This window comes from Pan troglodytes, chromosome 9 (assembly GCF_028858775.2).
Source record: "Pan troglodytes isolate AG18354 chromosome 9, NHGRI_mPanTro3-v2.0_pri, whole genome shotgun sequence".
Classification (NCBI taxonomy): domain Eukaryota; kingdom Metazoa; phylum Chordata; class Mammalia; order Primates; family Hominidae; genus Pan; species Pan troglodytes.
The window spans coordinates 59,016,802-59,029,026 of record NC_072407.2 but is presented as its reverse complement, the minus strand read 5'-3'; the positions used below and the strand labels follow the sequence as shown (position 1 = coordinate 59,029,026).

Below are 12,225 nucleotides of genomic sequence, written 5' to 3'. Positions count from 1 at the left end.
AATATTATTTAATCCAATCCTCTTTGTTTATATGAATAACTTGTACTTTGACAATAAATATAGCATTGATATTTGTTTAAATAAAAAATAGATTCTTAAAAGCCTAGTGAAAATAGTCTTTCATCATATAAGTACAGTTCCAAGAAAACGCTTTTTATTTTTTATTTTTCTAGCTCAATGTTAAGTCCATGTCTTAGCAAAATAGCCAAGACTAGGTTGTTGTGTTTTCTTTTCCTAGAAATGGAGACTTGTAAAGCCTTGGCTCTTCTAGCAGAAATTTAACAGCTCTTGCCAACCCAGAACACTGGCAATCATAATGTCACCCTTCTTTGATTGTGGCAGGTGGTAGTAGGGGCCCTCTAAGTGATATTGTGTCCCTCATGACTGGCAACAGTTCTCTCCAGCTCCCACCTCTGAGGGAAAGAAGACTCTGGGGTTGTTTCCATAACTTTCTATTTAATTTCCTATTACTGCCGTAACAAATAACCACAAACTTCCTGGCTTCAAACAACAAAAATCTGTTTTCTACAGTTCTGTGGTTCAGAAGTTTGAAGTCAGTACCACTGGGCCAAAATCAAGGTGTCGGCAGGGTCATGCTCCGTCCAGATGTTCTAAAGGAGAATCCACTCCTTTTCTATTTCAGCTCCTTGTGGCTGCTGGCATTACTTGGCTTGTGGTTGCATTACTCCAACCTCTTCTCCCATGATCACACTCACTACCTCCTCCTTTTCTGAGTCAAGTCTCCCTCTGCCTCCCTCTTGTAAGGATATTTGTAATTACATTTTGTGCCCACCCTGATAATATCCCCATCTCAATTCTCTTAATAACATATGGAAAGACCCTTTCCCCATATAAAGTAATATTCCCAGGTTCCTGGAATTAGAAAATGAGTATATTTGTGGGTCATTATTCCTTCTATCATACTTTCACAAACAATTCATTTTAGGTAGTTTCATTCTTTTTTAAAAAAACCTATTAATTCTGTAGGAAATTCAATCCAAATTATGAACACAATTTTCCAATGATTAATACTTTTATTTCATTTCCAGACACATTTTAGGGTCACGAAGGTAGCTGTGGTTTGAAAATGCCATTTTGTAAGCACATCTGTTCTTTTTATTCAAATTACATATGTTCTACTTTATGCAAACTTGTATTCTTAGTTTTGTGAACAAAAATTTGAATGAAATACAATTATTTCCTCCAAAGAAATTATAGAACAATGTACTTCCAATGATATTATAAAATGTGGTTAGAACAATACGATTATTTTTTCACGCAAATCTCTGACAAAGGACAAAATAATTTAAACACCTGAAAAGAAGTCAGAGCATTCTTTAAAGCTCCCCCATCAAGAAGAGAAGATACACAATTCACCTTCTCCCAAAGAGGAGGAAAAATTAGGTATAAAACAGGTGGCGTGCAGTATGTTCTGTGCCTAACAACTAATCTTTCACGGCAGCTTAGAACTGATTTCACAGCCATACTAAAGGAATGATGCCAACTTCAGCACAAACATGTCTCACAATGAACTGATATGAAATGATGACAATATCAGCATAAACATTTCTCACAATAAACTGATATGGAACACCAACTTCAGCATAAACGTGTCTCACAATAAACTCATACGAATCAATTGAATTTTTCAGTTTTCCAGAAAGGAAATGATGGGGGAAGCATACAGTGAGGGCTATCTTAAGTCATGGCATATGTGTTAATATTTTCACAGAAAGGAATGACAGAAACCCAAAATCAATGGATAAGAGAAATTTCACCAAAGTAAAACTGTTTATCCTTTTAGAGTTCACAGAAGATTTGGGGTTACAGCGAGTGCTCTTTTTCATCTTTCTCATCATTTATGTCATCAGCCTCTCAGGCAACATCATTCTGATTTCTCTCATTTGTGCTGCTTCTTGGCCCCACACACCCATGTATTTCTTCACTGGAAACCAGTTCCTTCTGGATCTCTGGTATTCCTCTGTCCACATCCCCGATATCCCGCTGACTTGCATTTCTGATGACAAAAAAGTCTCCTTTCCTGGCTGCCTGGCTCAGTTCTTCTCTGCTGGATTGGCCTAAAATGAGTGCTATATGATGGCTGCCATGGCTTATGACCGCTACGTGGCAATCTCCAAGCCCCTGCTTTATTCCCGGGCCACATTCCCAGAGTTATGTGCCAGTCTTGTTGCGGCTTCACACCTTGGCGGCTTTGTAAACTCAACCATCATCACCAGTGAGACACCTACCTTGAGCTTCTGTGGCAGCAATATCATTGATGATTTCTTCTGTGATCTGCCCCCACTTGTAAAGTTGGTGTGTGATGTGAAGGAGCGCTACCAGGCTATGCTGCATTTTATACTTGCCTCCAATGTCATCACTCCCACTGCACTTATTCTTGCGTCCATCTCTTCATCATTGCAGCCATCTTGAAGATCCGTTCCACTAAGGGCCGCCTCCAGGTCTTCTCCACTTGTGGGTCTCCCCTGACGGCTCTCACCTTGTACTATGGTGCAATCTTCTTTATTTACCCCCCAACCAAGAACTAGCTATGCCTTAAAAAGGGATAAATTGGGGTCAGTGTTCTATACTGTGGTGATTCCAATGCTAAACCCCTTGATCTATAGCTTAAGAAATAAGGATGTCAAAGATGCCTTGAAGAAAATGTTAGATAGACTTAAGTTTCTTAAAGAAAAATATTGGTAAACAATTTTTAACAGATTATCTCCACGTCATTGTTTTCAGCTTATATTCTCAGAAATAAATACAAGATAAAATCATTTTATAACTTGGAAACAGAAGTCTGCATTTTTGTTTTTAAGTTGGCGCTAAGGTATCGGAATGTATTTATTAAATAAACGAGGCTGGGGCATTTGCAAAAGCTACTATGCATGGTAGCTTGGAACGGAGTCTATAAAATTGTTAAGGGGTCTGAGAATATTGAAAGAAAGCAGAGGAAAATTTTTTTTCATTTGACATTTCATAAGTTGCCTACATCTATAGCATTTTAATAAATGAGAATAATATAACTTGTTATGTAATCATTGTTAAGATTAAATAGATTAAGTGATTTACTTGAAATAATGAGGGTCATTGGTTTGAAAAAAGAATGTAAACCCAGAACTTACAAAAAAATAACAACGAAAACAAAAAACAAAGGTATTTACCTCACTTGTTAGATGAGAGAGTGAGTTAGGAAGTCACACAAAAAGTATCTACTGCCCTATAGTAGATATGGGCTGGCCTGTAGTGAGCACTACCTCCTGGCTGCCATGGGTTATGACTGCCACGAGGCAATCTCCAAGCCCCTGCTTTATTCCCAAGCCACGTCTCCAGAGTTATGTGCCAGTCTTGTTGCAGCTTCTTGTTGCGACATCTACTGTATGAATTAGCTGTTTGTCTTGATGTGCTCCCTTCGCGGCCCTACCCCGACAGGCCCCAGTGTGTGTTGCTCCCCTCCCTGTGTCCATGGATTCTCATTGTTCAGCTCCCACTTATAAGTGAGACCATGTGGTGTTTGGTTTTCTGTCCCTGCATTCGTTTGCTGAAGATAATGGCTTCCAGCTTCATCCGTGTCCCTGCAAAGGACATGATCTCATTCCTTTTTATGGCCGCATAGTATTCCCTGGTGTATATGTATACCTAGGTGATGGGTTGATAGGTGCAGCAAACAACCATGGCACATGTTTACCTATATAATAAACCTGCACATCCTGCACATGTAGCCCAGAATTTAAAATTAAAAAACAAAAATGAAAAGAAAAAAAAAGAGTATTTACCGTAAAATTCTCCTAGAAACAAGTTTGTTTTTTTCTTTCTGGTTCTCATTTTTTAGCTTGCATGATGCAAAGATGACAGATTTCCTTAGCAATAGACAAAATAGAGAATGAATATCAATACTTAGAACCACCATGCACTTTCAATAAAAGAGTATTTTCCTCAACAATGAAAGAATTAAGGACAGAAGTGCAGCAGTTGTATGAGACAGGCAGAAAGGGAGATGTAGGTAGGACATAGAAACAGATCAAAAAGTAGGGCCAGAGAGAGATTTCAGAAAACTTTATATCCGAGGGAAGATTTAGAATGAAAATCTTTACCAGGAAAACAATGACTGATAACAATCAAGTATATATGAATTTTTGTATGTTGTTTCTTAATGTTATGTTATAAATTAATTAAAAATTAGAGACAATTTCACTGTGACATATCAAATTTCCTGGTTATAGCAGTCTTTTTACAAATAAAACATGAGGTTTTTCCAACATAAAAAGGCCCTAGTGTTGGTAATTGAGTGTATCAGTTTGCAAGTGTTGCTATAACAAAATAGTGCAGCCTGGATGGCTTACAAAACAGGAATTTACTCTCCCACAGTTCTGAGGGCTAAAAGCCCAAGTTGAAGGTGCTGGCAGGATTGGGTTCTTGTGTATGTTCAACTTTCCTTTTTATAAAGACACCAGTCAGATTGGATTGAGCCTATTTTAACTGTCTCATTTTAACTTCATCACTTCTTTAAAAATCTCATCTTCAAATATAGTCAGATTCTAAGGTACAGTAAGTTAGGGCTTCAACAAATGGATTTCCAAAAGACACAATTCAGACCATTGTGCATGTGTGGGATAGGTAGTAGATTGCCAGTGGAGGAGACAAGGGCGAGTAGCCTGGACAGAGAAAAGAGCATGTGACATGGAAAAAAAATATAGACCACATGATACTTTTTAGAAAAGTTTAATTAGTACAATTTGGAAAAATTCAATTATAAGACAGACCCAACATAACAGGATTATATTATGAGTTAGATCCATTAAGAGAGTCAACTTTTAATGAAATATTCCTCATTTCATCATTTTCTAATTTATTTAACATCCCCAAACTCCAGATGAACTCTAATTGCGTCTTTGGAGACAGAGGTACGTATTTCTGTGCTGGTGTGAGGGAGGTGTCTCAAAGGGCTGTTGAGGACATACATATATTGAGTGCAACAAAGGCACATTAAACACCAGAAGAGAGGGAAAAGTGTGACTTCCAAGAGCTGGCCTTCCAAACCAAGGGTAAGCACCTGGGATCAGGGGCAAATAGGAACTCTGGCCTTTCTCTGACCTCAGCTGCAAATCAGAAGGGGGATACAGAATCTGGCACGGCTGTCAAAGGATTTACTGCTGCACCACACATGCACACAGGTGCACGTGCAGACTCCCTAGTAAATCAAATTCCATTCAGTGATACATCCTGCTCTCACGTAGAATTTGAAACTCAGTCTTGTATCTATGCTGGGCCATCATATATTCACTCACACAGTGAAAAAATCAAGAGGACAAAAAAATGTGACTTGCTTTTTTGACCCCAGTGATTGTGCTACTCTAAACTACTAGTGTATGGGATTTTCACTTCTTGGTACTAATTTTGAGATGCCAGGAAGGCACATTCCTACCAAAGAGTTTTTCTTGCTCTAGTGAAGGGATCAGAGACCTGGGCTGCTGCAGGGGAAGATGCATCTTGATAGGCCATTTCTATAGAAGATTCTTTAGCATGATTGGCTCAGACATTTTCTGTGCCTTTTATTTCACATTCACAGTTATTTGGTAACTTGTTTCAAATTAGGTCTTGGAAGTGAGACTTCTCTTTTATTTACTCTTCTTTCTTATTTTGATACAGTACACTGTGCTGGGAAAGTCCACTTGAGGATAGATCTTGTTCTGAATATTTTGAACCAGGTTAGAAATAGACACTACTGGCTGGGCACGGTGGCCCAAGCCTGTAATCCCAGCACTTTGGGAGGCTGAGGAGGGCGGATCACGAGGTGAGGAGTTCAAGACCAGCCTGGCCAACATAGTGAAGCCCCGTCTTTACTAAAAATACAAAACATTAGCCAGGCATGGTGGTGGGTGTCTGTAATCCCAGCTACTTGGGAGGCTGAGGCAGGAGAATCACTTGAACCTGGGAGGCAGAGGTTGCTGTGAGCGGATATTGTGCCACTGCAGTCCAGCCTGGGTGACAGTGTGAGACTCCGTCTCAAATAAAAAAAAAAAAAAAAGAAATAGAAAGTACTTTGCTAAACCAGCTTCAAGATATGAAGGTAATTAACCAATTACTCACTCTAGAAATATTTACTGAGTGCTAACTCATGACTAGGAACTGTTCTTTGTGCTGGGATACAGCAATAAACAAGACAGAGAAATATTTTGCCGTATAGATGTTGCATTCTGGTGAGAAGAAGCAGGAAATAGATTTAATAAACAGGAGTTAGAGGATGACAATAGATGAGGGGGATAACACAGTAGAATTGGAGTAGAGTAATAAGGGTGAAGATTGTCGGAAGGAAAGGGGCATGGAATTTAAAAGGGGCATGGAATTTAAAATGTCACATTCACCTTTGTCAGAATGTGACATTTGAAAGGAACTTAAAGAAGATGAATGAGTGAGCCATGAAAACATCTGGAGAATAGTGTTCCAGGCAGAGGGAACAGACAGTCATGTACCCTAGAACTTAAAGTATAATAATAATAATAATAATAATAAATCTTTGATGCTGGGACAGAGACGGCACATTTGAGAAAAAGTGAGAAAGCCATTGATGCTGGGGCAGAAGGAAGGAGGAGGTCAGTGTGGTGAGTGTTAGGAGATAAGATTCTTTAGGTAAGGGAGAGACAGATTATGGGTTTTAACTCGGAATAAATTGGGAGCCTTTACAGGGTTTTAAATACAGAAGCAACTTATTTATTTGTTTAATGGCCTACACTGGCTGTTGTATTGAAAATATACCATAGGGAACAAGGGTGTAGATGAGTTAGAAGGCGATGGCAATATTCTTGGCAGTAGATCATAGTGGTTTGAACAGAGTGGTAGCAGTGGAGGTGGGGAGAAGTGGTCAGATTCAGGATACATTTTGAAGGTAGGAAAATTGCAATTTTCTGAAAGTTGGAAAAGTAGATAGGAAAGAAACAGGGTAGACTGATTCCAAATTTTTGACTTCAGATCCTGGAAGAGTAGAATCTTATTAACCAATATGGGGAATGAAAAAATCAATTTTTGGAACTGCAGATTAGGAATTCAACTTTAAACATGATTAGTTTTAATTACCTATAACTCCTCTCTTATTATAGCATATTAGCACCCAACCAAACTTAGTCATCTTCCATTACTAGAATTTTTAAATCTGAAATCATAACCGGCAAACTAATAGATTTTTGGGAGTTTGTGAATCCATTAAAATTTTGCATGTTTTTACATATGTACATATTCATATTTGAGGATTATCATTGCTGAGTTTATCAAGTTCTCAAAGAGGTTCATGAGTCAAAAAGTTTGAGCCATTAATTATTTGCAGATAAAGAAATTAAGAAATGCAGTGTTTAGAAAATATGCACAACTTCATAGGATTGTATTTTAAGGACACAAGAATGTGTATGCAAATCTTGAGATGAAAAGAAGGGTGCAGTTGTCTTCAGCAAATTTTATTTCTCACTTCAACCAAGACAGTGGTAATGTCCTGTGTATCCCAAGATACATGTGTATGTAAGGACTGTTAATCTGCTCTGCCACACTGTATTGCAACAAGTGAGGCTATCTATTGTTTCATGAAAGTTTTTCTTTTCTTTCTTTTTTTTTTTTGTTTTGAGACAGCGTATCTCTCTGTCACCCTTGCTGGAGTGCAATGGTGCAATCTCAGCTCACTGCAACCTCTGCCACCTGGGTTCAAGCGATTCTCCTGCCTCAGCCTCCCAAGTAGCTGGGATTACAGCCGTGTACCACCACACCTGGCTGATTTTTAGTAGAGACAGGATTTTGCTATGTTGGTCAGGCTGGTTCTGAACTCCTGGCCTTGAGTGATCCTCCTGCCTCAGCCTCCTGAAGTGCTGGGATTACAAGTGTGAGCCACCGCACCTGGCACGTAACAATTTCTATACGAGATTTTAGCAAATTGGAATCATGGAAGTTTGGTGCTGAGAATAGGATCAACCAAAATTTTCAGATGGGTGAATTGTGTTCCTGAGATGAGGAATTACTTTCCTAAATCATACAGTGATTAGTGTCAGGGATATGTACCAAATATTGGACCCCACAATCCTAAACCCTGTAACTCCTTTGCCAAGTTACATGGAAATGGTTGACAAAAATATTAAATTCTAGGATTTTAGCAAGATACTGGATGATACCACTATTCTGGCTGAAATTGCTTATTTGTATAAACTTAGTCGTATTTATTTATTTATGTTTTACAAGCTCAGAATTTATAATTAAGTCAGATAATTATCCTCCCACTCAGAATAATGATAGTTAAAATTTTGTAGATTGATTTTCTGTCCAGAAAATGGGCTGTTTTCTTAACATGGATGTTTTCTCACCATTTTGGAGGTAAATACATGTAGGTGGGGAATTGTTAAGATACTTTTCCAAGATTACGGAACTACCAAGTAAGAAGATCTGGTTTTGAACTCAGATGACATATCACTTGGGCAATTCTGCCTATGCCAGACCTGTCTTTTCTCACCTGGGCTTGCTCATGTCTGTGGGTAGCTCTTAGTGCCACTGTAGGCTGGATCATATAGAAGGGCCCCACCTGCATGTTTGGGGGACAACTTTCAGTCAGCTGGGGTGACAGAGTGAGCGCAGCCAGATGTCTTATCCAGCAAACTAACCCAGGCTTATTTACATGGTGGTGGTAGGATTTTAAAAGTGAGAAGAGAAACATAAAAAGCTTGTTGAAATCTAGGCTTTGAATCCACATGGAGCTGCCTATCTTTCAATCTATTGGCCAAAGCAAACCACCAAGCCATCCAAGACTCAAGGGGTTAAGTATAAGACTTAGAATAGTAACTGGTACATGGTCATAATATATTTATATTTGTAATATAAATAGCAACTTTAATAATCTAATACTTAACAATACAAATACTTGACATGTAAGAAGTTTTCAATAACTTATAGAAAGATAGTGAAATTTTTTGAGTGCCCACTAATGTACCCAATATTGGGCTGTGTTATTTTTATGTATGTTTTCTTTATTCAATCAGACAGTCTGTCAAGAAGTTACTAGTCGGCCAGGTGCGATGGCTCACGCCTGTAATCCCAGCACTTTGGGAGGCTGAGGCGTGTGGATCACCTGAGGTCAGGAGTTCGAGACGAGCATGGCCAACATGGTAAAACACTGTTTTTAGTAGAGTCGGTGTGGTGGTAGGTGCCCGTAATCCCAGCTACTCAGGAGGCTGAGGCAGGAGAATTGCTTGAACCTAGGAGGCAGAGGTTGCAGTGAATGGAGATCACGCCACTGTAATCCAGCATGGGTGATAGAGTGAGATTCCATCTCAAAAAAAAAAAAAAGAAGAAGTAATTAGTTATCCTTGTGAGTTTCATTTTTTTTTTCATGTTTGATGAGAATATGGGTCTTGTCCTGCATTAAATAGTTAATAAATAAAATTCCTAATTTTCAAATTATTTTTGACTCCAATTCCAGTAATTTTTCCAAATCATGGACTGAAGTCCTATAATTCTAGATAGTAAGGGAGAAAAATCTACAAGCTTCTTAGTAATTGTTGATTTAATTGATACCCTTGTCAACTTGTGTGAATAGAAAAATCACTAAGTGATGATTTTCCCTTCTCATGATAGTCAGGCTTTCACCTCCGTGGACATGGAAGTGGGAAATCGCACCATCCTGACTGAATTCATCTTGTTGGGTTTCTCAGCAGACTCTCAGTGGCAGCGGATTCTATTTGGAGTGTTTCTGATGCTCTATTTGATAACCTTGTCAGGAAACATGACCTTGGTTATCTTAATCCGAACTGATTCCCACTTGCATACACCTATGTACTTTTTCATTGGCAATCTGTCTTTTTTGGATTTCTGGTATACCTCTGTGTATACCCCCAAAATCCTGGCCAGTTGTGTCTCAGAAGATAAGCGCATTTCCTTGGCTGGATGTGGGGCTCAGCTGTTTTTTTCCTGTGTTGTAGCCTACACTGAATGCTATCTCCTGGCAGCCATGGCATATGACCGCCATGCAGCAATTTGTAACCCATTGCTTTATTCAGGTACCATGTCCACCGCCCTCTGTACTGGGCTTGTTGCTGGCTCCTACATAGGAGGATTTTTGAATGCCATAGCCCATACTGCCAATACATTCCGCCTGCATTTTTGTGGTAAAAATATCATTGACCACTTTTTCTGTGATGCACCACCATTGGTAAAAATGTCCTGTACAGACACCAGGGTCTACGAAAAAGTCCTGCTTGGTGTGGTGGGCTTCACAGTCTTCTCCAGCATTCTTGCTATCCTGATTTCCTATGTCAACATCCTCCTGGCTATCCTGAGAATCCACTCAGCTTCAGGAAGACTCAAGGCATTCTCCACCTGTGCTTCCCACCTCATCTCAGTCATGCTCTTCTATGGATCATTGTTGTTTATGTATTCAAGGCCTAGTTCCACCTACTCCCTAGAGAGGGACAAAGTAGCTGCTCTGTTCTACACTGTGATCAACCCACTGCTCAACCCTCTCATCTATAGCCTGAGAAACAAAGATATCAAAGAGGCCTTCAGGAAAGCAACACAGACTATACAACCACAAACATGAAAGTTATTCTCTTTGCAAATGCTGTTATTGAATTTTCCAGATTATTGGCTTATAAATGTGTTCATTTGCATTTCTGTAGTTCAATTAAGTTCAATAAGTCATATTTAAAACATTAAAATATTGACCACATGACTCTTTGTTATTAGTTTGTTATGATGTAAACAAAACAAAGTAATATTTAAAACTTATAATATTGGGTTGTTTGGCATTCTGCAATATGGTATTTTGCCTTGGCAGTATTAAATCTTTCATAGATTTCATTGTGTTTGCTCCCTTTGGGAGATCTTGGGGAACAAAATAAATTACGTGGTTTAATGAATATAGTTTGACTTTGAAGTTTGGTAAGCAATCTTCACTAGGTGACAAGAATATCTGAAAGGGTGAGGCTTCTGGAAATATGCTCAAGATTTTACAAATATTTATTTTAAGAAAATCATTTCCTCAAAATTTCTTCAGAAAGCTCTAACTGAGCATATAGGGAGTATCTTTGTAAAACTCATGCCTTCTACGTAAAGAGAATATTAGGAAGATGTTTAAGAGTTGTTCAGATTACAAACAACAATGACAACAAAAAACTATCTCAAAATTAATGAATAAATATGTGTCTTTAGAATTGCATATCATCCTAACAGTCTTCTCTCTTACAAGGAGTGAGTACTCCGCAGTACTCTCTCTCAGGTCACACAGCGATGTGACAACATCAAACGAAATAAAACAAATGAACAACAACAGTAACCACTGTTCCCTAGTTACCATTCTCTTTCCTTTGTCCTGACCAAAAGACATAAGCTGCATGGTTGTCCCTGGCCTGAACCCAGCCTGGGCCTTGAACATTCCTAAGAACTGATAAACTTGTTTAGGTCGATGCCTGAAACCCTGAAAAATCAAACATGTTGCTAACCACATGGAAACTAGCCTTGGCCTCGAGCCCAATTCCCTAAACCCTGATATAAACTCCATAACTGAACCCCCTTGTGATGGCAGGTTGGGTTGATATTTCATTTAGTAGCCTTTAGAAGATGGCAAGTTAAGGATTAATGGTTACAGTTTTCAAATCACAAGCTTGCAGCTCAGAGGTTAGCACTTTGTTGAGGAAAGGTTATAACATTTGCTGGAATTAGCACATTTAAAAAATTAATTAAATTTTAAAAATTTAGGACAAATAGTTGTAGCCATTTCATTTGTCTTTACTTTGACATTTCTCATCTTTCTCTTCAGCTGCATTTATTTTCCGACACATCCTGCCTCTTTCCATCAAAATAATCTTAACATTCTTATTCCTCTATCACAAAGGAAGCTGTTTGAGTACTTGACTAGAAGGATTTGGGGTGTATCCGGCAAATATCAATGATCCATATTATGTTTTCTTTTCATCTCCATAATACTCACTATGTAGGAAAAATAATTGGGTCAATATTATGGGAAAGAACAACGTAAAATTTAATTTTACTTTAGGATGTCAGAAGTATTACTTTTCCATTTTGCATTAATCGGAGATACTGAATTTTAAAAACTGTATCAGTATTCAATTGAATCTACAATACTGTAGTATATATTATAGTCTGATCTCAAAATCATAACAACAAACAAAATAGAAACACAATTTTTCTTGTTGAATTTTGTTCAATGGTAAAAAAGAAATAAAAATCCAGTTCTGT

The 12,225-nt window shown here is 38.3% G+C and overlaps 2 protein-coding genes and 1 non-coding gene across 4 annotated transcripts; 2 read left to right on the top strand and 1 right to left on the bottom strand.

The window, feature by feature from the left end:
- Window positions 1–1,758: 1,758 nt before the first annotated feature.
- LOC104004351 (olfactory receptor 9G19) lies at window positions 1,759–2,706 on the top strand. The gene is given in 3 exon segments (XM_024347513.2): window positions 1,759–2,404; window positions 2,407–2,531; window positions 2,533–2,706. Coding segments are annotated over 3 exon segments (945 nt in total).
- A 2,300-nt stretch (window positions 2,707–5,006) lies between these two features.
- OR9G4 (olfactory receptor family 9 subfamily G member 4) lies at window positions 5,007–12,170 on the top strand. Of its 2 annotated transcripts, none has more exons than XM_054661738.1 (2): window positions 5,007–5,048; window positions 9,611–12,170. In XM_054661738.1, exon 2 carries the CDS (start codon window positions 9,629–9,631, stop codon window positions 10,565–10,567), a length of 939 nt encoding a protein of 312 aa, XP_054517713.1. In that variant the 5' UTR covers window positions 5,007–5,048; window positions 9,611–9,628; the 3' UTR covers window positions 10,568–12,170. The 2 variants fall into 2 exon arrangements, with proteins under 2 accessions (XP_054517713.1, XP_054517714.1); XM_054661739.1 differs by having other exon boundaries at window positions 9,607–12,170.
- Window positions 9,414–9,522, bottom strand: MIR6128 (microRNA mir-6128). Its single transcript, NR_106659.1, has one exon. It is a non-coding gene; the product is annotated as a microRNA mir-6128 (primary transcript).
- Window positions 12,171–12,225: the final 55 nt, after the last annotated feature.